Raw genomic sequence first — 23,931 nt, 5'->3', positions numbered from 1 at the left:
CACCACAAAAAGAGCAGCTATAAATATTTTTGTACATGTGGGTCCTTTTCCCATTTTTATGGAGATCACTGTTTTTGAGATATACATGTTATTACATTTTCAGTGAAAGGCAGCTGAGAAGTGGCCAGCTTCAGGTTTGGGGCAGGTGAAAGTCCACTGAGTCGTGAGTCAGGAGAACTGGACTCTAGTCTCAGTTGCACTGCTAACTCCCAGAATTGCTTTGGTCCAGTCAGTTGTCCCTGGGCCTCAGTTTCCTCACCTGTATAACAAGGGGATTGAACCAAATGATCTTTAAGGTTCCTTTTGGCTGAAACATTTTATTCTAAATTCTCTTCCTGGGGTGACTGATTTTCTCTTTCTTTGATAAGGAAACATTGTTATTGTGGCACAGGGCTGTGTTTACACTGGGACACTCAGGGCTCTGGTTGGGAGGACCCCTCTGGTAGCTGAAGGGGTTAGAAGGGAGAGAGGCACCATGAAGCAGTCTGACAGTTCAATCAAGGTATCTGCTGTTGTTTCCATTATTTCTTTTCTTTTCTTTTCTTTTCTTTTCTTTTCTTTAATCTTTTCCAAATTATTTTTCTGGGGCTATGAGGGTTAAGTGACTTGCCCAACGTCACACAGCTATTAAGTGTCAAGTGTCTGAGGCCGGATTTGAATTCAGGTCCTCCTGAATCCAGGGCTGATGCGTTAACCACTGCGCCACCTAGCTGCCCCTGTTTCCATTATTTCTAAAAGAGCCCAGCATACCCCCTATGTTCAGGCTGCTGTCTTGGACTTTCTTCTTATACTAATGATCATGAATTTAGAGCTAGAATGGACATTGGAGGTCGCCTTGTCCCACCCCTTCATTTTCCAGATGAGCAAACTTCTGAGGCCCAAAGAAAGAAGTGAAGTGACTTAGTATCAGAGGACCATGAGCTGGAAGGTACCTAAGAGACCATCTGTTCCAACCCTCCCATTTTACAATTGCAGAAACTGAGACCCAGGGAGGTTAAGTGATTTGCTCATGATCACATGTTACTTGCCCAAGTTCTCATAGCAGAGTCAGGGTCTTCTGACTCCAAATTCTCCCCTGTACCATGCCAAATCAAGAAAAGGGTGGGGAGCAAGGAAGACTGAGCTAAAGTCCTCTATCCGTTCCATATTCCATTTCTATCTGGCTGAGCTATCTTCAGCATCAAGTGATGTGGCAACAGCATCCCAACCCATTAGAACCATGGTAGATTGATTGACCCTGATGAAGAGCTCAAACAGCCAGTGACATAACTTGTCCAAGAGCCTCATGGTCTCCTTCCTCAGTAGAATTCCTTCCTACAGAGGAAAGGGGAAGTATCATTTCAGCCGCCCAATATCCGTTTCCTCATGGTGGCCTAATCATTTCTTTTCATTTTTTCTTTCCTTTTGCAAGCTTTGGACTCAGTATTCACTTTTACTCCCCTGGAGGTAGATATGGTGCCTTAGAATCCAACATGGTGGTCAAAAGGTGTTTTAAATGGTTTTATTTGCTTAGTGCATACTTGGACATGCTAGGTTCTTTCTTTCTTTCTTCCTTCCTTCCTTCCTTTTTTGGGGGGGGTGGGGCAATGAGGGTTAAGTGACTTGCCCAGGGTCACACAGCTAGTAAGTGTCAAGTGTCTGAGGCTGGCTTTGAACTCAGGTCCTCCTGAATCCAAGGCTGGTGCTTTATCCACTGCGCCACCTAGCTGCCCCTTAGGTTCTTTCTTTACTGAAAAGAAAGACCAACATCAAGATGGCTCATTAGTCAATGGTGCCAATAGGTCCCATGGCTTACAAGGCTTTTCCTTGAATACACTTATAATAAATAAACGTAATGATTGTGACTACAGTCAAAGAAACGAAGAAACGATTCATTAAAGAATATATTAGTCCCAGCATCAAATACCATGGTTTATTAAGTAGAATAACGATAGGAAGTCACAATTAAAGAAACATACATCGGAATTCTAGTACATTAGAGCTGAGATCCGTTTTCATGAAGTCAGAGTGTCATAGCTTCAGAGCCAGAAGGGAACCTAGAGGCCATCAAATCCAACCCCCTTATTTTACAGGTGAACAAGCCGAGGCACAGAGAGGTTAATGACTTGCCAAGAGTCACACAGCTAGTAAGTGTCCGAGGCAGGATATGAACCCAGCTAGTCCCGGCTCAAAGTCCAATACTCTATCCACTACTCCATGTTAACTCATTTTACAAATGAGAAACAGGCAAAGAGAGAGGACTGGGATTTGCCCAAGGTCTAACAGAGGTTTAGAAGTAGAGCTAGGTCTCTTTCAAATTTCCAGAAAGTAGTGTCTGACCCAATCAGATCATAGGATTTCAGGGTGTGGAGGAACCTTATAAATTATTTAATTAGAAAAATGCCCATATTTTATAAATGGGTCATCTGATAGCTCACATTTTATATACAGCTTTAAGCAGGGGTGAGATGGAGCCACCTCATCATACCGGCTCCAGAGAGCTAATTCTTAAATTTTCAGCATCAGCATTTATGTTTGGGAAATGGGCAAATGCTACATTAAACTTAAATGTTTGTTGTGTGTAATTCCTCACACCCCCTCCCTCCCTGAGAGTTGGTTGTTAAATATTTACCAGCATACTCCTGGCTTTAAGATTTACAGAGAGTTCTACTCATAACAACCCTAAGAGGTAGGTAGGTAAGTATTATTATCCCCATTTTACAGATGAGGAAACTGGGACCCTCAGCGTGAAAGTGACTTGCCCAAGGTCATTGGGTAGAAACAAAAAGCTCTCACTTTCTCTTTCGGTACATTTCCATAATATTCTAGGCTCTTCCTCTCTTGCCTCATTGTGGCAAGGTGGGGACCCCAAGCTGCTGAAGGTGGAGTGAAAGTTCTGTCAAGTCCTACAGGGCTGGTCAGGCTTTAAATTCGGGGTCATCATATCTCATAAGGTTCATTGACTGAGACACTAAGGAGGATGGGGCTAGGACCTGCTGATGGAGGGAGCACAGGTACCCCAGAAGAGCTTCAGAAAGTGTAAGAATTGGTGCAGAGGAAATCATTGATTTTCAGGTGTTGCTTTCTGGGCCAGTTTTCTTCTAGATGATGGATTTCCTGTACACCAGAACGTCCTAGGTTGTGACATGGTTGTTTAGTATGTCTCCTGTTAACACTGCTATGAGACAATACTTTCCCAAAATAAAATAATAGCAAAGGGAGAGAGTACACACTGAAAAAAGGATCATAGCTGAAGTTCTCCAGGGAAGAACATTTTGTTTGGTGCCCTCAGGGGTTGTAATTTACTGCTTAGTGGTGCTATGAGGCAGGAGACCTAGGGTTCGAATCCTGAATATTAGGTATATGACCCTGAATAGACTCCTAATCTCTTTGTTCCTCAGTTTCCACATCTGTAAAATGGGTGTGTAGTGTGCGTGTGCCTGTATGTGTGTGTGACAATACTTGCATCACCTACCCTTATAGACTTGTTGCAAGAGAACCATATTTATCTATAGCCCTAGCTATTAGGGAGGCTAAGTTTGGAGGATCACTATGGCTCAGGAGTTAAGGAAAGTCCTGGGCTAAAACGATAGCGGGAATCGATATGGTGAGAACTTAGGGGAATTGGGAACTGCCAGGCTATCTAAGGAGGGTATGAATCAGTTCAGGTTCAAAAAAGCAGGTAAAGGGGTTTTTTTGTTTTGTTTTGTTTTGTTTTTGTAACCTTAATATGGTATAGAAATGAGATTTATTGGGGCAGCTAGGTGGTGCAGTGGATAAAGCACTGGCCCTGGATATTCAGGAACACCTGAGTTCAAATCCAACCTCAGACACTTGGCACTTACTAGCTATGTGACCCTGGGCAAGTCACTTCACCCTCATTGCCCAGCAAAAAAAGAGAAAAGAAAAGAAAAGGAAGGAAGGAAGGAAGGAAGGAAGGAAGGAAGGAAGGAAGGAAGGAAGGAAGGAAGGAAGGAAGGAAAGAAAGAAAGAAAGAAAGAAAGAAAGAAAGAAAGAAAGAAAGAAAGGAAGGACGAAAATGAGATTTATTCTATCAGGTTTGCCAGGGTGGCACAGTGGCATGAACACCAGCTAGAGAGGCACAGGACCTGGGTTCAAATCCTATGTCTGCCACAAGTAGTTACTTGTAAAATCATGGGCAAGTCACTTCTACTCTCTGGGCCTCAGTTTCCCTGTCTATAAATGAGGGAATTGGACTGGATCAGGGATTCTTAGATTTCAGTGGGTGCTGTGAATCTGGGTATGAAAAATTACATTTTTATCTTAAAATCACTGGTCTTTGGAATGCTATTTATTGAATGTATTTGAAAACATGGTTCTGAAAAGGGATATATGGGCTTTGTTGGATGGTTGTTGTCCTTCATTCTTGAAGAGGACCAAAATGACATCACTATGTTAGAGGCAAGTGGCAGTGTGTCTGCCCATGGCTGATCAGACCCCTAAGCTCCGAATGCTCTACCACAGGTCAGACTGAACATGGGTATGGGCTCCACTAGATGCTGAAGGAGTCCAAGTGTTTAAGGCTAGAGGGATGCTGAGATTCCTTCCAGCCCTAAGACTCTAAGAGATGATGAACTGTCAGTATCTGGGTTCCCTTTTTTCTTTTAGCTCCATGTTGCCTCCGCTCCTATTCATTGCCCTGCCTAATATATCTAAGCTCAGAGGATCAGTACAGGGCCATAGGAAGCCTTGCTCTTTGATATAGGGACCAGGATGACAACCCTGGGCCTGAGGGACTCTCGGGTCACAGCTGGTCTCTTCCCAGACCACTAAAACACTCCTTGACAAAGATGTACAGGGAATGTTCCTAAGATATTGGGGTTGGACAGATCCACTTTCTCTCACCTGGATTTTATTAGGGAAGAGGAATTTTGGGTCTAGGCTGAGGTCACTATGGAGACATTGAGTGACAGGACCTAGGGCCCAGGAGTGGGTGGGTGGGCGGCAGGAAGGAATGGGGAAGTCATCTGAATGAGCTCCCTAATCCTCAGGGAACCCTGAGTCCTCTGGTTAGGGATCGATCATGGGCTTTCCTGCTTCATCTGTTGGGTCTGGCAGCTTCTAGTGGGGAATACAAGGAGCCTTTTGAGGTCAGGAGGTGTCCATGGCCTCTGGACCCTGGTACAGAGTAAAGAGACCCCAGGCATGTCCTCTGCTGTCCCCTCCCGCCCACCTACACCTCAGCCTCCATGTACTTGACTGTCATCTTGGGTGTCATCTTGGGCGTCATCTTGGGCTCTTCCGTCTTTTTCCCATTTTTCTTTGGTTCCTCCTTGGAAACTTTCTCTTCCGTCTTCACTGCTTTTCTCCCTTTGGCTTCAGCGGTTTCCTTCTGATTCTTGTTTGTGAATGGGAGGGAGGCCATGTACCTTGAGATACAAATCAAAATGAAAAATGAAAAACTTCCATGTAACACACTCCATGATCATGACTTCTGGATTAAGCCTAGGCTCCTTAGCCTGGCCTTCAAGCTCCTCCGTGATTGGGTGCCACCCCATCTTTTTAGCCTTATCTCCTACTTCTATTCCAGTGTGCTCTATGCTCCAGTCTATTTGGGCTACATTCTGTCTCTTGGACATGCCTATGTCACTTCTTCTCCCCCTCCCCACCTAAAATAACTCCCCCTGTGAAAATCTCATCCATCATTCATGTCCCAGCTCAAATACCCGCTCCATGAAGTTTCCCCTGATTCTCCTAGACAGAAGTAATGTCTCCCCTAATGCCTTGTTGGTACCTGTCTAATGGAACTTCTGCCTTGTGTGGAAGTCATCTATGTACTTGCCCCATCTCTCCATGAGACCTTGAAGCCAAGGATCAGGCTATCTTTGTATTTAATCTGCTAAAGTCCTTAGTATAGGTTCTTTCAGGTAGTAGATACTCTGTAATCATCTCAGACTACAGCAGAATGGACGGAACTATAGACACCACCAAGTTGGTCGAAAAGGCTGAAAGACCCACCTTTTGACGTAGCAGACAGCCAGTACAACTGCAGCAATAAAGAATATCAGAGCGAGAACCAAGAGTGTGATAGGTAAGCCTGGAGACAAACAAAGAGATAGGCTGTGTACTTCTTCTTTTTTTTTTTTTTTTGCAGGGCAATGAGGGTTAAGTGACTTGCCCAGGGTCACACAGTTAGCAAGTGTCAAGTTTCCGAGGCCGGATCCGAACTCAGGTACTCCTGAATCCAGGGCCGGTGCTCCATCCACTGCGCCACCTAGCCGCCCCCAAGAAGATATATTCTTGTGAGCAAATCTAGGAAACAGATTCAATTAGTTGGCTGCCAAAGCTCCTTCCAACTCTGATTTTTTTTGATACTGTGAAATCAGAATGCTTAGCCCAGTTATGAAAAGACTTGGGTGGTGGTAGGGTATTGATGGGGGACACTGGATCATGTATTGAGAGTTGGGAGTGAACTTAAAGACCATTTGGTTCAATCTTCTCATTTGACAGATGGGGAAACTGAGGACAGGAAATGTCAAGTAATTTGTTTGTCCAAATCCCACCTTCTCACCCAGGTAGTACCAGAGGTGGTATCTGACTTTAAATTCAAATACTCTTTAACTTGGCCCTTTGTGATTTGAAGCTGACTTCAAATATCAGAAGAGTTGTTGTAGAGAAGAGGGATTCTGTTTCTTCTATTTGGACCCAGGGGAAAGACCTACAACCTCCCAAGGGCAGAAGCCCTTGGCTCACTCTGTCTGTATTTTGCAGGTAGACTGGCTTCTGCATCTGGTCAATACTGTGGACTCAAGCGTGTACCCTCATGCACAGACACCACACACACACAGACACCCCCCCACACACACACACACGGTCTTGTAAAACAATGAATGGAGTTCTGGGGCTGGAGCCAGGAAGATGAATTTGAATCCAGCCTCAGACATTTACTAGCTGTGTGAACCTGGGCAAGAGGATTCACACCATTTGCCTCAGTTTCCCCAACCATAAAATGGGGATAATAACAGCACCTACCTTAAAGGGTTGTTGTGAGGATGAAATAAGAAAAAGATTTATGAAGTGCTTAATTAGCACTTGTTTCCTTCCCTCCCCACCTTCCCTTTTACCTCCAAAAGTAACACCTTCATTCTTAAATGCAAGTTGACTTTCAAAAGTCGATAGGACTTCTTCTGGCACCGTACTCGTTTCCATAGTGCTGGTTTCTAAAAATAGTTCTGTCACACAAGTTAATCTCTTGCTCCATTTTGTCCATTTTGGCTTGGGTGGTGGGGCTGGAGATGGTGTTGTTGTGTCAGCTGCGTCGCTGATGTTAGATTCAGTTGTGCCCAATACAGTAGGTGCAGTGACTATGTCTTCGGTGGTGACAGTATCAGGGTAGCATGAATTAACCGATGTGTCTGAGGGGGGAAGCCAAAATGCAGTTAGATCTTCTAACGGTGACTTGAAAGGTCAATTAGTCCAGATCTAAGCACCAGCAGCTGTGTATTTCATGCTGTTAGAACCAGACTTGGGGCGGTAGCGGTGGATGGATCTCTAACTATGATTTAAATTTTTTGTCCCTGGGGCAAAATCATGAAAAGGACTTTCAGTTGTGTGGGGAGTATAGGGGGACCTGGTGCTGTGGTGGGAAGCTGGAGACTCTGGATCATCAGCACAAGGATACTGAAGTGGGAGGGGCCAGATACTCCTCCAAGTGGTGGGGAAAAGAGAGAAGACCTTGGACACACACCAATGGGAACTTGCCACCAGTGAGGCTTCTTTGAGGAGGCCAGGGCAGGGGCAGGGAGGAGCTCCGCCCAGTGACTGGAAGGACTGAATTCATTGCCCACTGAATTCAGCACTCTGAGGCAAAACCCTGTTGGTCCTGACCTAGTTATGGCTCTGGGAGTGAGGGTGTCATTCCAGGGGCCAGCTTACTGGAAGACTGGGACAGGATGGCACAATGAAACATGCTTCCTGCCTCCGCCTTCGGCATCTTTATAGAGCAGAGACGATAGGCTCCTCTGGTACCAGGGCAGAACAATAACAGTGGAAGTACTAAAAGCATTTGGCAGTCACAAAGTTCTTTATCTCCTTTATTTTTCGGGATCCTCACAACTGCCCTGTGATGATAAGCATTTGCTGTCTCCATTTTGCACGAGATGCAGCTAATTCTCAGAGAGGGGAAGTGCTTTGCCCCTAGGTCACATTACTAATAAGTGGCTGAGCTGGGACTATAACTCTGTCTTGGCATCATAACGACTTTTTCTTGTTGCTAAGTTGTTTTTTCAACCATGTCCTACTCTTTATGACCCCATTTGGGATTTTCTTGGCAGAGATACTGGAGTGGTTTGCTATTTCCTTCTCCAGCTCATTTTCTAGGTGAGGAAACTGAGGTAAACGGGGTTAAGTGACTTACTCAGGGTCACATAGCTAGGAAGTATCTGAGGTCAGATTTGAACTAGTGCTCCAGTCACTGTGTCACCTCTCTGTCATAGTAGGCACTGAATAAATGCTTGTTGACTGATGGACCTCAGCTCCCTCTCCCCATTTTAAGGATGAGGAAAATTGGCAACATTAAACAGCACGTTCTACAGTCTTCTCATATCCTAACCACCCTCGTAGAGACATTAGTTTGTCTATATCTTTTTTTTTTCAGGGCAATGAGGGTTAAGTGACTTGCCCAGAGTCACACAGCTAGTAAGTGTCAAGTGTTTGAAGCTGGATTTGAACTCTGGCCCTCCTGAATCCAGGGCCAGTGCTTTATCCACTGCGCCACCTAGCTGCCCCCTGTCTATGTCTTTCTTAAAGGTCCCTTCCACCTCTGAAATTCTATGATTCTCTATGTTTTCAAGGGAATCAAGTTAAGCCCCAGCTTGTGGCATCCAGCATCAATTTCCACGGCCACCTCGGCTCTCAAGAGCAAGAATAATTTTCTTTTTTTTTTTTCTTTTTTTTTTTTTTTTAGTGAGGCAATTGGGGTTAAGTGACTTGCCCAGGGTCACACAGCTAGTAAGTGTTAAGTGTCTGAGGCCAGATTTGAACCCAGGTACTCCTGAATCTAGGGCCGGTGCTCTATCCACTGCGCCATCTAGCTGCCCCCTGCAAGAATCATTTTCATCACACAATTGGAAGTTATTTCAATAGATTTCATACTTGAAGCTGCCACCCTGGGTAGATCATCGTGAACACAGATGACTTTCTGTACTTTGGATTCCGACCTGCCCTTCTGGCCCACTGCTAGTTGCTTTAAAGTATTTCCCAGGCCCCTAAGGAGCAGGTTGGATGAATCACTTGGCCTTAAAAAGCTTAACCTGTGAATAACAGGAAAAGGGCTGGGGAGAGGTTGCGTCCTAAGCAGCTGCAGCTGCTCTGAAATCTAAGCTGAAGGGGGAAATCTGTCCTGAGTTAGATCAGCCTGAGGGGCCCAAGTCCTGATCAATAGCCCTTTCTCCGCTCAGGACCTTAGTTTCCTCTACAAAAAAGGAGATGAGAATACATGTTATCTACCTATCTATCTATCTATCTATCTATCTATCTATCTATCTATCTATCTATCTATCTATCTATCTATCTATCTATCTATCTATCTATCTATCTATCTATCTGTGTGTATTTATATGTGTATATATGTATATATGCATATAAAATACACATAGGCAAGAAAATTAAAATGTAATTTTTTTCCACATTGAAGTTCATGGAAACCCCCTAACATCTATCCACAAATGCCTCTGTGGATCTCAAGTGAAGAACCAGTCTGCTCTTGTAAAGCAAGTTTCTGGCACATGGTAGGCATGATATAAATACTAGCTATTAGTTGATGAGGTAAGTAAATATTGATTGCTGCAGAAATGGGAGTTCTCAGGATTATGACCACAATTAGAATTACTTATAGGTGAAATAAGCCAAGTTAGGGCTTCTTCTACCATTCCAGACTCCTGGCCCATCCCTTCTCACACAGGGACATCTTTCTGCCAAGACTTTGTCCCATTCCTGCATTCTTCTTTTCTGTTTGGGCTCAATGCCACCCACAGAAGGGCTTCTCTTCCCTGCCTCCCACCTCCCAGTTGTCACAGCTGTTCAAATTACCATCTTTAAAGGATAATGAAAGGAAATGACTGCTTCAGAAGAGGTGTGGGGGAGGCCTTGGTGTTTCCCCAGATGACTCCATTTTCATTCATAAAAATATAGTTGGGCAGCCCTGGAAATTCAGTTTCGGGTTGTTTTTTTCCCCCTGGCATTCTTTTAAACCTTGAGCTAAAGTATGATTTGGAGAAGGGCAGGTAGGCTGCACAGGGGACTTGGATAGTGACATTGGAGATGCAAAAAAGATCAGAGGTAGAGAGGTGGAAGGGAGCCGGGGTGGGGGAGCATCAGTCAACAAGTCTTTATTAAAACTTCATTTTGTGCCAGCACCGTGACAACTGCTGGGCATCCAAAGAAAGGCAGAAACACAGCGCCTTCTTCAAGTCACTCACACTCCCATGGGGGAGACATTATGTATCTACAAGATAGGTATATAGGGAAAGTCATCTCAGAGGGAAGAGCCCTGTAATAGAGATGGGATTTAGGGGTGGGGCACATGATGGTGGGATAGGGAATAGACCAGGAAAGGCCTCCTGAAGGAAATGAGCTGAGTCTTACAATAAGTCAGGGAGTCCAGGAGGAAGAGGTGAGGGCTAAATGGATGGATTAGGGGGGCAGCTAGGTGGCCCAGTAGATAAAGCACTGGTCTGGATTCAGGAGGACCCGAGTTCAAATGCAGACTCAGACATTTGACACTTACTAGCTGTGTGACCCTGGGCAAGTCACTTAAGCCTCATTGCCCTGTCTCCCCGTCCCTCCCCCCAAAAGGAAAGTGGGGATTGCCATTATTTTTACCTTTGTGTCCTTAATGCTTTGCACATAGTAAGTACTTTTTTGCAGGTGTTTTTTTTAACATAATAAATTTAACTTAATAAATATTGAAATGCTCCCATTTTAAAGATAAAGAAACTGATTACATAGCTCTTAGATATTAGGGTGAGAGCTGCAATTCAAACTCAGTCCTCTCAGCTCCTAATTTAGAGTTATTTCTCATTTTCCAGTGACCTTGAATTACTTCTTTTAATCTTCTTAGTTTTCTCATTAATAAAGTCCCTTCCAAGGGGCAGCTAGATGGTGAAGTGGATAGAGCACCGGCCCTGGAGTCAGGAGTACCTGAGTTCAAATCCGGCCTCAGACACTTAACACTTACTAGCTGTGTGACCCTGGGCAAGTCACTTAACCCCAATTGCCTCACTAAAAAAAAAAAAATAAAGTCCCTTCCAGAACTAAAATCCTACAATTTTATGAAATTGTATTTGTGTCAGGAAATTAAAATTTAAATGAATAGGGCAAATATTAAGAAGGGCAGAAGAAAAAAATGAAATCTTTTTGGTACTTTATTATTTTAAAAATTCTTAAACATGCATTTTTACATTGGAAGAATCTGACATTCTGCTCAAATGAAGATCAGAGAACTCTAAATACCTGTGCTTTGTGGGATAGGCTAACGCTGAGATTTAAAGTTAACCCCTGGTGATGGCTTCCATAAATCTGTCTACAGATAGCATTGCGTATGGGAAGAAAGAAGCATCTATTAAGCACCCACTGTGTGCTGAGCTCTCTACAAATATTATCTCATTTAATCTTTATAAGGACCCTGGAAAATAGATGTTATTATTACTATTATTCTCATTTTGAAGAGGAGAAAACAGGCAGACTTAAAGTGACTTGCCCAGGGTCACACAGCTAGTAAGTATCTGAGGCTGGATTTGAACTGATGTTTATCTAGACTGTAGGCCCAGCGTTCTAGCCACTGGGCTACCTATCGGCTTCTACCTGTAAAGAAGGTTTCATGGTATTTTGGAAGATGGTAGGCAAGGCAATGTGTGAAAAACCTTTCCAATTCATAAAGTGAAGTGGAAAACTTTAGTTAGGAAGCCTTTCTTAGTTCTCCTTTACCATAGACCCTTCTCTCTATTGACTTTCTCCAATTTATCCAGTCTATATTTTGTTTGTAAAGTTTGTGTGTGTTGTCTCCCCCACTAGACTATGGATTTTCTTTTCTTTCTTTCTTTCTTTTTCTTTTTTTTTTTTTTTGCGGGGGCAATGAGGGTTAAGTGACTTGCCCAGGGTCACACAGCTAGTAAGTATCAAGTGTCTGAGGTTGGATTTGAACTCAGGACCTCCTGAATCTAGGGCCTGTGCTTTATCTACTGAGCCGCCTAGCTGCCCCTAAACTATGGATTTTCTTTGTCTTTCTTTGTATCTTCATCACTTAACATAGTGTCTGGCACATGGTAGGTGTTTAATTAATAAACACTTGCTGATTGACCTTCTAATGGACTTCCTAGACGACTTCTAAGATCTCTCCTGCTCCAAATCTATGCTCCTAAGCCCTCCCTGCCTAAAGACACTTGTCTTGTATGCTCCTGGTCTCAGCCTTTCTTTTCTTTTCTTTTTTTTTGTAAGCTCCCTGAGGTCTGGGATTGTTTTCTTTTTGTCTTCATTTGGTTTTTTAGGGGGAGGGGGGTTGGGGGGGCAATGGGGGTTAAGTGACTTGCCCAGGGTCACACAGCTAGTAAGTACCAAGTGTCTGAGGCCAGATTTGAACTCAGGTACTCCTGAATCCAGGGCCGGTGCTTTATCCACTGAGCCACCTAGCTGCCCCCTTCAGACTTTCTTTTTCTTTTTCTTTTTTTTTGGTGAGGCAATTGGGGTTAAGTGACTTGCCCAGGGTAACACAGCTAGTAAGTGTTAAGTGTCTGAGGCAGGATTTGAACTCAGGTCCTCCTGAATCCAGGGCCAGTGCTCTATCCACTGCACCACCTAGCTGCCCCCTTCAGACTTTCTTTCAATCATCTCTACCTCTTGCAGCTCTACCCATCTTCTAAGGCCTAAAAAAAAGTCACCTCCTTCAGAAAACCTTTCCTGATGTGCAGAGCTCTTGATGACCTTCCCCCCCCACCCCAATTAATTGGTAATTTACTTGCATATTTCTATTTAGCATTGGAGTAAAAAAGGTTGTGAGTATGGAGTCACAGGACTTGAGATGGATCCCTGCTCTACTTCTAATTATCTGTGTGACCTTGGCCAAGTCACTTATCCTCCACAGGTTTTGGTTTCCCCATCTGTAAGCAGGGAAGATTGGACTAAGTGACCTATAAGATCCCTTCCAGCTCTAACCTTTTAATCCTATGATCAAATACACTTAATCTTCTCCCATATAGCACTGGGATTTGAATCCACCCCTTAGTGCGGTGGATGGGGGGGGGCGGGGAGTGAGGTCAAGAAGACTCATCTCCCTTCCAGCTTCAGATACTTACTAGCTGTGTGACCCTGGGCTTCACCCTCTTTACCTCAGTTCCCTCATCTGTAACATGAGCTGGAGAAGGAAATGGCAAACCAGTCTAGCCTCTTTGCCAAGAAAATTCCCAAATGGAGGCACAAAGAATTGGATACGACTAAAACATTATTGAACAGCAACATCTATCCCTTCGCCCACCCCCTTCCTTAGGGACACCGACTGCGGTTTATATCACTCCCCCCGTGTCAAAAACAGGGCTCTGCGCATATCCAGGAGTCAATACAAATGTCTTGAATTCTTTTAGAACTTCAGAGATTCAGGATCTGAATCGTTTCCCTGAGAGCTGCTTAGAGGATTCTTTTTTTTTTTTTTTTTGTCGAGAATCCCACTGACCTGAAGAGTTGTAACAGTGCGCATACTGCTTATGCTGGGGGGACAGTTTCCACTCCACGACACCTATTTTGTTTCGACCACACTTGGGATTGGGGAGAATGCGGGAGATGACCACGAACTTGTCAGAGACCCACCCGAAACTGGAAAGAGAAGAAGACTCTATCAGCCGTCTGGACATTCAACCCAGCAAAAGAGAAACCACGCCTTCCAAGGCCCATTCCCGCGTACCTGCATGTCTCAAACCCATAGACCTGGGCTGTTGTCACTTGAACTTTACTGGCCAGCCGGAGACCTAACGTGCTGCAGGCATCTCTGGCTTCTGTGAAATTAAATTCTGGCCCTTTCCCTTTGCCAATGAGAGTGATCCCCATGATCCTACATGGTTCAAGGACAAGGATATCTGAAATAGGAGCGTATGAACACTCAGAAGGGTATCCATCATCTTTTGGGGTTCAACAAAACCATTGCAACAGGCATTTATTAAAAGCCTATTATGTAAAAAAAACCCCACCAAATAAATGAGTAAACAAACAAATAAATAAAGTAACAATCAGAGTACAGCTAAATAAACGAACGGACCGCGAATGAGCAGACAAATAAACAAATAAACAAACAAACAAACAAACAAACAAATAAATAAATAAATACTGGATGGGCAGCTAAATAAATAAAACAGCCTAATATGCTAGATGTTAGGGATAGAAGGACAAAAAGGAGACAGTTCCTACCCTCATAGAGTTTACACTCTATAAGCCAGAAATAACAGTCACACAGTTAAGTAAAAACAAAATTTCTTTCTTTCTTTTTTTTGGGGGTGGGGAGGGGGTTGAAGTTTAGACCTGGAATTTCATCTGCATTGGGAACTCCCAGTGAGACTTCTTCTGGCCATGCTGAGCAGTAGTCTTTTCTACAATTTGAAGTCTTAGACCAGCAGTTATTAACTTTTTTTTTTAATATCACAGACCTCTTTGGTAGTCTGATGAAGCCTCTTCAGAAGATCTTTCAGAATAATGTGTTTTGGGTTTTTTTAAAATCACAGTTGAAGAAAGTGTTCATTTTCAAGTTACAAATTGGTGAAAAGGAAATTGGAATTCTCTCTATATTCAAGTTCACAAATATTCTGAAATTTATCCATGAGCCCATGACCCCAGTTTAAGAAGCCCTCTGAGGGAGTTGCCAGGAGGTACTGAGAGCTTACACACAATAATTTATCTTCCACATGTGGGGGGGGGGTGAGAGCATGGATGATTGGGGGAATCATGAAAGTCCTTTTGTGGAAGGTATTACCCTGGGCAATACACAAAACTGCTGTGCCTCAGTTTCCTCCTCTATAAAATGTGGAGTTTGGATTTAATAGAATTGAGGATGACAAGCAGGATAATTTCAGAAAAACTTGGAAAGATTTACATGAACTGATGTATTTTGAGGTGAACAGAACCAGGAGAACATCATACCCAGTAACAGCAATACTGTTCCATGAAGAACTGTGAATGACTTAGCCATTCTCAGCAATAAAATGATCCAAGACAATCCCAAAGGACTAATGATGAGGCATACTATCCACCTCCAGAGAAAGAACCGATATTGATACAGACTGAAGCCTGCCATTTTTTTAAACAGTCTTTTATTTGAGTCTTCATATACAAATGATGAACATGGAAATGTTTTACATAATTGCGCATGTATAACCTATTCCTGATTGCTTACCACTTCAGGGAACAGGGAGGGAGGGATAGAATTTGGAACTCAAAACTTTAAATAAAAATGTTTTATTAAAAAAAAGAATTGAGGTTCCTTTCAGCTCTAAACCTAATGACACGTAGGTGTCATTTGAACTGAGCTGCGAAGGGTGCTGGAAGTTCTAAGGGGCAGCATTGAGGAGGGGGAGCATTTCAGGGATGGGGGACAGCCTGCACCCTCCTTCATATTAACACTGTTGTTTTGTCTTAGTTTTCAAAGAGGACCAATGACATCATGAAAGTCTTTAATCATAAAAGTAGTTTTTATTATTTTCTAGTTACATGTAGAGATGGTTTTCAACATTCATTTTTGTTTGTTTGTTTTTTTGTTTTTTGCGGGGCAATGGGGGTTAAGTGACTTGCCCAGGGTCACACAGCTAGTAAGTGTCAAGTGTCTGAGGCCGGATTTGAACTCAGGTACTCCTGAATCCAGGGCCAGTGCTTTATCCACTGCGCCACCTAGCTGCCCCAACATTCATTTTTATAAGATTTCTAGTTCCAAATGTTTTTCTCTCCCTCCCTTCCCTCTCCCTTCCCCAAGACAGCAAGCAATCTGATATAGGTTATATTTGATGGGGTGATATCTTGACTCATGCGTGAATTTGATTTAAGTGAGTCATAATTGCTCAAAGTTTTCAGCCTCACTCTCTCTTCCAGAGTCACCAGATACCAGTGCCAAGAGAAAAGTCAGGTCAACTGGCAATGGCTTGGCATTCAGTGTATGACCTTGGCATCTTCTATGTCTGAACAAGCTCTCAGCAGTCCACAACACCTGCTTCAGTCACCTTCATGGCCGCTGGAACAAATTGTTCTCATTCTCCCATTACTCAGTGGAAGTCTTCATATGCTTGGGGTAGACACCCTGCTAATTCACAAATGGGTTTGAGGTCTGTCAGTTACCCTCAGTCTGGTTTATCCCAGTCTGCTGAGGTGGTCTCCTTGGGTGTGGCCACTGTACATACTAGTTTCTTGGAGCCACAGATGAGAGTTGAGTAAAAGGTGGACACCAAAGGTGGATAAGCAGCCCTGAAAAGGGCTCAACAAGTCCTCACACCTGAGGTGCTAGTCCTTCTTAACACTACTGATCAATTATCCTCTCTCTAGTCCTTCCTTTACAAACCAGTTGCCTTAAATACTTAGCATCATGGTTTAGAGTTGGAAGGGATCTTTCAGGTCATCTAATCCTACCCACTTATTTTACAGATGAGGCAACTGAGGTCTAGGGTGTGTGGTTTCAGTGGTGTGGAGAATCTCCCCTCCCATCCTCCCCCTACATTGGCATAGACCACAAATCATAATCCTCTCCCCATCTTAATGGATGATTTCAGGAGTTACCATGGCTGAAAAAAAAATCTGTTGACCCACCTTCCAGTGAAGTACCTTTCTAAACTTACTTAGGCAGGTAAATATAACAACAGCAACAACAGCTAACATTTTAAGGTTTGCAAAGCACTTTACAAGAGAACTAATAACAAAAGGTGGAAAGTGCAGGGAGGCTGGTTCCACCTCAGAATTAAGTCTAGGCTCACAATCAGAGCTGTCCAAGTGTGGAATGGGCTACCTCGGGGATGATGGATGTCTGCGAGTGGGGGCAATCAGAGATATAGAATCAGCAAGCATTTAATGAGTCAAAAATGGTTTGTCAAACCAACTACCCGGTGTCAGGAATTGTGCTAAGTGCTAGGATACAAAGAAAGGCAAAAACTCAGACTCTCCTCTCAAGGAGCTAATAATATACAGAGGACTCTTGATTCATGTAGGGATTGGACTAGATAGAAGTCTTTGGAGATGATTTTAGCTCTGAAATCCTAGGGTTGGTTGAAGGATGCTTCTACGGGAATCCCTGCTGAGGGTGGAAGATTGGACTTAATGACCTCTAAGATTCCTTCCCAGTCTAAGGTCCTATTATTCCAAAGGTCTATATTTTAAAAGGTAAGAGGATAGGGGTGGGTTGGGGAAGAGAGAAAGAGAAGGGTGAACAGATCCTTTGGTTGGTCTGCTCCCAGATCACCAGGTAATCTCCACAGCTGAAAGACTAAACATCTTAATTGAAAGCCTACAACAGGAGAATTGTTAAGAGACCAAGAATCCTGTGTGCAGTCACACCTGCTTGGTGGCTGAAGTGAGAACTGGGATGCCTAGAACTTTCTAGAAATTTCTAGCATTTATTTCCCTAAGGATCATCTCCTAAGGAACCATTTTTTTTAAATGAAGCAACTGGGGCTAAGTGACTTGCCCAGGGTCACACAGCTAGCAAGTGTTAAATGTCTGAGGCCAGATTTGAACTCAGGTACTCCTGACTCCAGGGCCGGTGCTCTATCCACTGAGCCACCTAGCTGCCCCTAAGGAACCATTTTTTAAGGTAGTTCAACACCTCTTTGAATAGGAAGGGTGACTCTAAAGTAGGAGACTAAATAGCAGCCAAACTGAGTGTTAAATGGTACTTTGCATGCTCTTAACCAGTGACACTGGCTGCTTTGCTTCTCCTTGCACAAAATCCCTCATCTGCCACCCCTCCCCCAATTTTCATTGGCTGTCCCCCATACCTGGAAGTTTTTACCTCCTCTTCTCTGCTTCCTGGATTGCTTGGCTTCTTTCGAGTCCCAGTCAAAATCCCACCTTCTGCAAGAAGCCCTTCCTCATGCCCCTTAATGCTTGCTAGTGCCGTCCCTCTATTGATTATCCCCAATATATTCTGTTTCTATCTTGTTTGTACATAATTGCTTCCATGTTCTCTCTCCCCAAGACCAGAAGAGTCTCCTCATATGGGTCATTCATCATATTAGTCAATTCAATCTAATTCAACCCAATTCAATTTCATAAGCACTTATTAAATATCCCTTATGTACTGGGTGCTGTACTAAGTGTTTTTTTTGTTTGTTTGTTTGTTTTGGTTTGGTTTTTTTAGTGAGGCAATTGGGGTTAAGTGACTTGCCCAGGGTCACACAGCTAGTAAGTGTTAAGTATCTGAGGCCAGATTTGAACTCAGGTACTCCTGACTCCAGGGCCGGTGCTCTATCTACTGTGCCACCTAGCTGCCCCTGTACTAAGTGTTGAGGATGCAAACACAAAACCAGAACTAGCGCCTGCCCTCAAGGAGTTTATATTCTACTATTTGTGGGTTCTTAGAGCTAGAAAGGATCTTAGAAGTCATTGAGTCTATCCCTCAGTTTTACAGATAAGGAAACTGAGGGCCAGAGAAGTTAAGTGATTTGCCCAAGTTTATACGGGCATTAAGTGGCATGGCTAGGGTTTGAACCTATTGTGGTTTAAGCCCTTCAACGAAAACAAATGTTTCAATGATCTCATCTCCTGCCCCATTCTGTGTTTTGTTTAGAAATTTGTCTCACTTGTCAAGATCCCTCAAAATAAAGCAATGACTACTTAAAGGTAAATATGATGTCTATATAGATCCCTATGATACAGTGGAAAGGATACTGGACCTGGATTCAGAAGATGTGGGTTCAAATCCTGCCCCTGACTAACTCTTCCTTCCTAACCTGTGGGACCTTGAGAAAATTGCTCAGCCTCCCTAGGTGAGTGTGTGTTCCTGCTGGAACATCTTTTTCTCTGCTAAGATGGCTTGTGAAGTAGCTCTAGATCTAGAAGGGTCTAAGAAAAATAGATTCTGCCAAAGAGGAATGATTCCCAAAGTTTCAGTGCTTATAGAATCCCCTGATCTATTGAGGTGAAGCTGGGCTGTTGAGTTGGTGTTTCCACTTGATGTGAAACTGGCATCGCCCAAGCCGTGATGATTCAGCAAGCAGAGCATACAAAAGTTTTCTCTCTCCCACCCACCAAGAAGGAACAGGTTGGCATGGGACCTACCTTCTACTTGGAGCAAGCCTTGAGCCAGGAACAAGAGCAGAGAAAGAACCAAGGTCATGATGGTGCAGCGTGCCATGGTTGGAAAGCCCCTGCAGCCAAGAGAGGCTGCCCAGACTTCAGTTGCCTGCTCTCCCCTTTGGAGGACTTGACGCACTGGAGATCCCAGCCACAGGACAATGAGATGATGAACTGTCAGAGCGCTACTGTTGCTGTCCACTTCGATTCCCACCCCTCTCCTTGTCAAGGTCAATGGGGGGAAATGAGCATGAAGCCTGTGTGTAATGGATGGCTGTCTGGAAAATTCAGCTATTGCTGACTCAGAAAACAGGGGGCAGAGAGAGAGGCAGATAGCCCAGCTTGCCCCGCTGCACTCCTTCCTGGTCAGCCAGATGTTGTGAAGCGGGCTGCTCTGTTCTTCCTTTCTTACTTCGTTCAGGGTTAATTCCTCCCATATGGGTCATTTACTAATTCCCAGCCAAGGGCTATCTCATGGGAGACAGAGTCAGGATTCTGGGTCCTCCACCCTGGCCACCCTCAATCTCAGGAAAATAAGGCTGGGTCAGATGAATTTGAATATCTACTCTCATATGCTTATTTCAGAATGTGTCCCAAAGGATTCCCTTTGTAGGGGCTTTGAAATCACAAACGCCTCCATATTGGAAGCAGTTGGTGGTACAATGGATAGAGTCCCGGGCCTGGAGTCAGGAAGACCTGAGTTCAAATCTGGCCTCAGATGTTTACTGGCTACGTACCTCTGGACAAGCCATTTAACCTCTGGTTGCCTCAGTTTCCTCAGCTGCAAAATGAGGATGATAATAGCATCCGCCTCAAGGGGTTGTTGTGAGGATCAAGTGAGATACTATTTGTAAAAGGGCTTAGCACAGTGCCTGGCACATTGTACTGACTAATAGTCTTTTTTTTAAGTGAGGCAATTGGGGTTAAGTGACTTGCCCAGGGTCATACAGCTAGTGTGTCTTAAGTTTCTGAGGCCGGATTTAAACTCAGGTACTCCTGACTCCAGAGCTGGTGCTCTATCCACTGTGCCACCTAGCTGCCCCTAACAGTCTTCTCATAAGGGGGTTGAATTAGATGACCTCTAAGGTCCTTTGCAACTCTAGATTTATAATTCCATGAACTAACTTATCCATTTTCTATTCATGCTCAACTTTTGGGGGGGGGCGTGGCAATGAGGGTTAAGTGACTTGCCCAGGGTCACACAGCTAGTAAGTGTCAAGTGTCTGAGCCTGGATTTGAACTCAGGTCTTCCTGAATCCAGGGCTGGTGCTTTATCCACTGCCCCACCTAGCTGCCCCCTCCATATTCAACTTTAAACATGTGTTAAGTGGTGATCCAACTTTTGCTTAAAGTCCTGAAGTGAGGGAGAACCAGCTCCCTCCAGAGGCAGCCCACTCCACTTAGGACAGTTCTATTGGTGACCAAGTTTCCCATTGAGCTTAAATCTTCCTCTTGGCCACTTCTATCTATAGTTCCTAGTCCTGCCCTACAGGGAGGGTGGCCATCCAAATGCTTGAATGCAACCATCACGTTGTGTTCTTCTGTTTTCTGGGCTAAAAACTTCAGGTGTTCCTCTGGGGGAAGATATAAGGGTTTTATTGGACTGCAGATGTAGTAGAGTGTGATAACAATGAATTAACCAGCATTTATTAAGTGCTCGTGCCAGTCTAGAAATTGAAAGTCATCTTAGCCTGCAGTCAGAGAAATAGAGTTTCCCAGAAATTGGAAGGTTACCATCCCAGTATATTCTGTGGTGGTCAGAGCACATCTGGAATATTCTGCCTAAGATATCACATTTTGGGAAGGACGTTGGTAAGCTGGAAAGCTTTTAGAGAAGGGCACCTGGGACAGCGAACGGTGCTGAGATCATGCCTCATGAAGCTCCGACGAAGGAACTGGCAACGTTAAGCTTGGAGCAGAGGAGACCTGGGAAGAGGGAATGAATGGGGGGATGGGTGGGTGGACCGACAGATACACTATTTGATAAGCTGCTATGTGAAGGATGGGTTAAGCTTGCTCTGCTTGGTGCCAGAGGACCAGGACCAGAAACAATGGGTGGAAATTACACAGGTTAATTTCGATTTGATGTAAGAAAAGCTTCCTAAGAAATGGAGCTGCCCCAAAGTAGACTCTGTTGCCTTGGGGGGTAGGCAGTGGGTTTCTTCTCTTATGAGGTCTTTCAGCAAAGATTGCCTGTCAATATGTCATCAAAGAACATTCTTTTTCAGATGGAGTTTGGACTAGATGGTCCCTAAAGTCCCTTTTAAGTCTGAAATTCTGGGGGTGCATTCACTTAACTGGGGCTTCAGTTTCCTCATCTGTGAAATGAGAGAGTTGGACTGGAGCAGGGAATCTTCACCTTTTTGTGTGCTGGGCATTCATTCTTAAATATATATATATATATATATATATATATATATATATATATATATATATATATATATATATTTGTGTGTGTGTGTGTGGGGCAACGGGGGTTAAGTGACTTGCCCAGGGTCACACAACTAGTAAGTGGCAAGTGTCTGAGGCCAGATTTGAACTCAGGTCCTCCTGAATCCAGGGCCAGGGCTTTATCCACTGCGCCACCTAACTACCCCCATTCATTCTTATAATAATACTTTTTTTAAAAAAAATTTATTTATTTACCATCAATCAAGCACATACTATTTGTATATGATTCTTTCTTTATTATTTTTTTTTTTAGTGAGGCAATTGGGGATAAGTGACTTGCCTAAGGTCACATAGCTAGGAAGTATCAAGTGTCTGAGGCCAGATTCGAACTCAGGTCCTCCAGACTCCAGGGCCAGTGCTTTATCTACTGCACTACCTAGCTGCCCCCATAATATTTTTTTTTTAAGGCAATGGGGGTTAAGTGACTTGCCCAGGGTCACACAGCTAGTAAGTGTCAAGTGTCTGAGGCCGGATTTGAACTCAGGTACTCCTGAATCCAGGGCCGGTGCTTTAACCACTGCGCCATCTAGCTGCCCCCCATAATATTTTAAATGCACAAAAGAAAATAATTTGGACTACAAAGGAAACCAATGATATTGAAGTATAGTTATCAAAATACTTTTTTAAAAAAAAACAAGCTCATGGTCCCAGGTGAAGAGTCCTTGATCATCTCTAAGGCTGTTTGAAGCTGAAGTCTTCGTGTTCTATGATTCTCCAGCAAGACTGAAAGCGGTCAGTCCGAATCTTCAGTTCTAGAAAATTGCTGTCTGCTTGTAGCCCAACAGCCTCTGTCTCGAAGCCTACCAGGAGCTCTAAAGGTCTTCCTTTGGGAAGCCTCTGAGTTCCTGACAGTGAGAAATAGGCACATTCTGGAAATCTGCCCCAGTTGGGAATGCCCCCTCCTGTGCCTGAGTCAGGAAAAACTGCTTCCCCCCAACATCAGGACCATCTGACCTCCTCCCTTCCTGTGGCCAGGCTGGGGCTTCCCATTCCCCTCCCATCCCAACGCCAACAAGTAAAAAGTTCTGATGACGAGGTTCCTTCTCTGTAAAATGATGTGGTTTGGAAAACAGCAGGAAAAATGTGGAAAACAGACTTACTGCCTCTGGATTCAGAGAAACTGAGTACAAGTGTTGCCTCAGATACGTGCCAGCCATGTGACCTTGGGCAAGTCACTTTCCATATTTATGGAAACACAAAGATGCGGCGCATAAAAGGAATTGTACCACTGACCACAGGGGGAGCTTTGGGCACTACTTTTATTTTCAAACTCAAGTATGTGACACTATTCAGTAAAAGGCTGGCACACCTGTGTGGATTTAACATTGCTTGGGATTTAAATAGCGTGGTGCACCAAATCAGCGCCCCCCAACCAGTCTTTCCCACTCGGGCAGCCACAAGGTGCAGCACAGCAGACATACGTGCTCCTTTCCAGCGTAAGGCCACGTTGGTGTGTCCAGTTCATGGCTGCGGGAAGAGCAAAAGGCACCCCCAAGGGACTGATGCTCATCTGTTATGCTCTCATGGGAGAGAAGTCATCTCCTTTTGAGGGAGGTCAAAGTGAACTCCAATATTAAAAGATGCTTTTGCAACAAATTTTTTATTGAAACATTCCCAGCCTCAGTTTCCTTACCTTGAAAATGGAGATAACAACACCCGTAAGGTTTGATCTGAGGCTCAATTGAGATAATACTAGTGAAGCACTTTGCCAACCATAAGATGCATAGAAATGTCAACTAGGATTACTATTAGTAGCAACCTCCATCTTGTCCTGCTCCTTGACTACATATATGGCGTCTCCTGCTGTCGCTTCTTCAGGGAGGAGACTGACATTTCAGAAAACCTTCAGCTGGGGGTCATTGCTCATGGCTTTTCCCTGTCATTATATTATGACCTGCTGGGGAACATCTTGCTTCTCACCCTTCTCCTCTTTCCGGTAAGGGTCCCGGCTTTGGGCCAGGTGAATCCCTCTCAGTTTCCCCTCTCTGTTGTGAGGGGCCTGGTTTTGGCTGAAAGATGGGGCTAGGAAGACACATTTGTTGTGCCCTCACTCCCTGTAACATGGCCCCTCGTGTGTAGCAGCAGCCTGGATCCAGGAATCTTTCAGCTCCTTCTCCGGCTTCTGGCTTCCCAGGGTACCGTGGCAGAGGCCTCCTTGTGAGCTCCCAAAGGGGCACTGAGGCAGCCCAAAACCTACCTTGTCCAGCTTGGGCTCAGGGCCGAGAACCCACATAG

The 23,931-nt window shown here is 44.2% G+C and overlaps 1 protein-coding gene across 2 annotated transcripts; it reads right to left on the bottom strand.

The window, feature by feature from the left end:
* On the bottom strand, positions 1–19,388 carry LYVE1 (lymphatic vessel endothelial hyaluronan receptor 1). 2 transcript variants are annotated; one of them, XM_043971578.1, is made up of 7 exons: positions 19,231–19,388; positions 13,892–14,063; positions 13,664–13,803; positions 7,065–7,355; positions 5,959–6,037; positions 5,196–5,369; positions 1–259 (listed from the first exon to the last, which is right to left on the bottom strand). In XM_043971578.1, the coding sequence occupies exons 1-7, from the start codon at positions 19,304–19,306 to the stop codon at positions 256–258; spliced, it is 936 nt and encodes a 311-aa protein (XP_043827513.1). In that variant the 5' UTR covers positions 19,307–19,388; the 3' UTR covers positions 1–255. The 2 variants fall into 2 exon arrangements, with proteins under 2 accessions (XP_043827513.1, XP_043827512.1); XM_043971577.1 differs by lacking the exon at positions 1–259 and having other exon boundaries at positions 3,949–5,369.
* Between the last annotated feature and the right edge of the window lie 4,543 nt (positions 19,389–23,931).

This window comes from Dromiciops gliroides, chromosome 6 (assembly GCF_019393635.1).
Source record: "Dromiciops gliroides isolate mDroGli1 chromosome 6, mDroGli1.pri, whole genome shotgun sequence".
Lineage (NCBI taxonomy): Eukaryota > Metazoa > Chordata > Mammalia > Microbiotheria > Microbiotheriidae > Dromiciops > Dromiciops gliroides.
This window is presented reverse-complemented; position numbering and strand designations above follow the sequence as displayed.

What these genes read in the sequence shown, in the direction of transcription:
- LYVE1 (XM_043971577.1), bottom strand. Translation starts at nt 19,306, where the DNA reads ATGGCACGCTGCACCATCATGACCTTGGTTCTTTCTCTGCTCTTGTTC. An exon ending in AGGCTTGCTCCAAGTAGAAG is followed by an intron (nt 14,064 to 19,230) that starts GTAGGTCCCATG and finishes CTCCTATTTCAG; the next exon opens with ATATCCTTGTCCTTGAACCA. An exon ending in GCTGTCTGCTACGTCAAAAG is followed by an intron (nt 5,370 to 5,958) that starts GTGGGTCTTTCA and finishes TTGTATCTCAAG; the next exon opens with GTACATGGCCTCCCTCCCAT.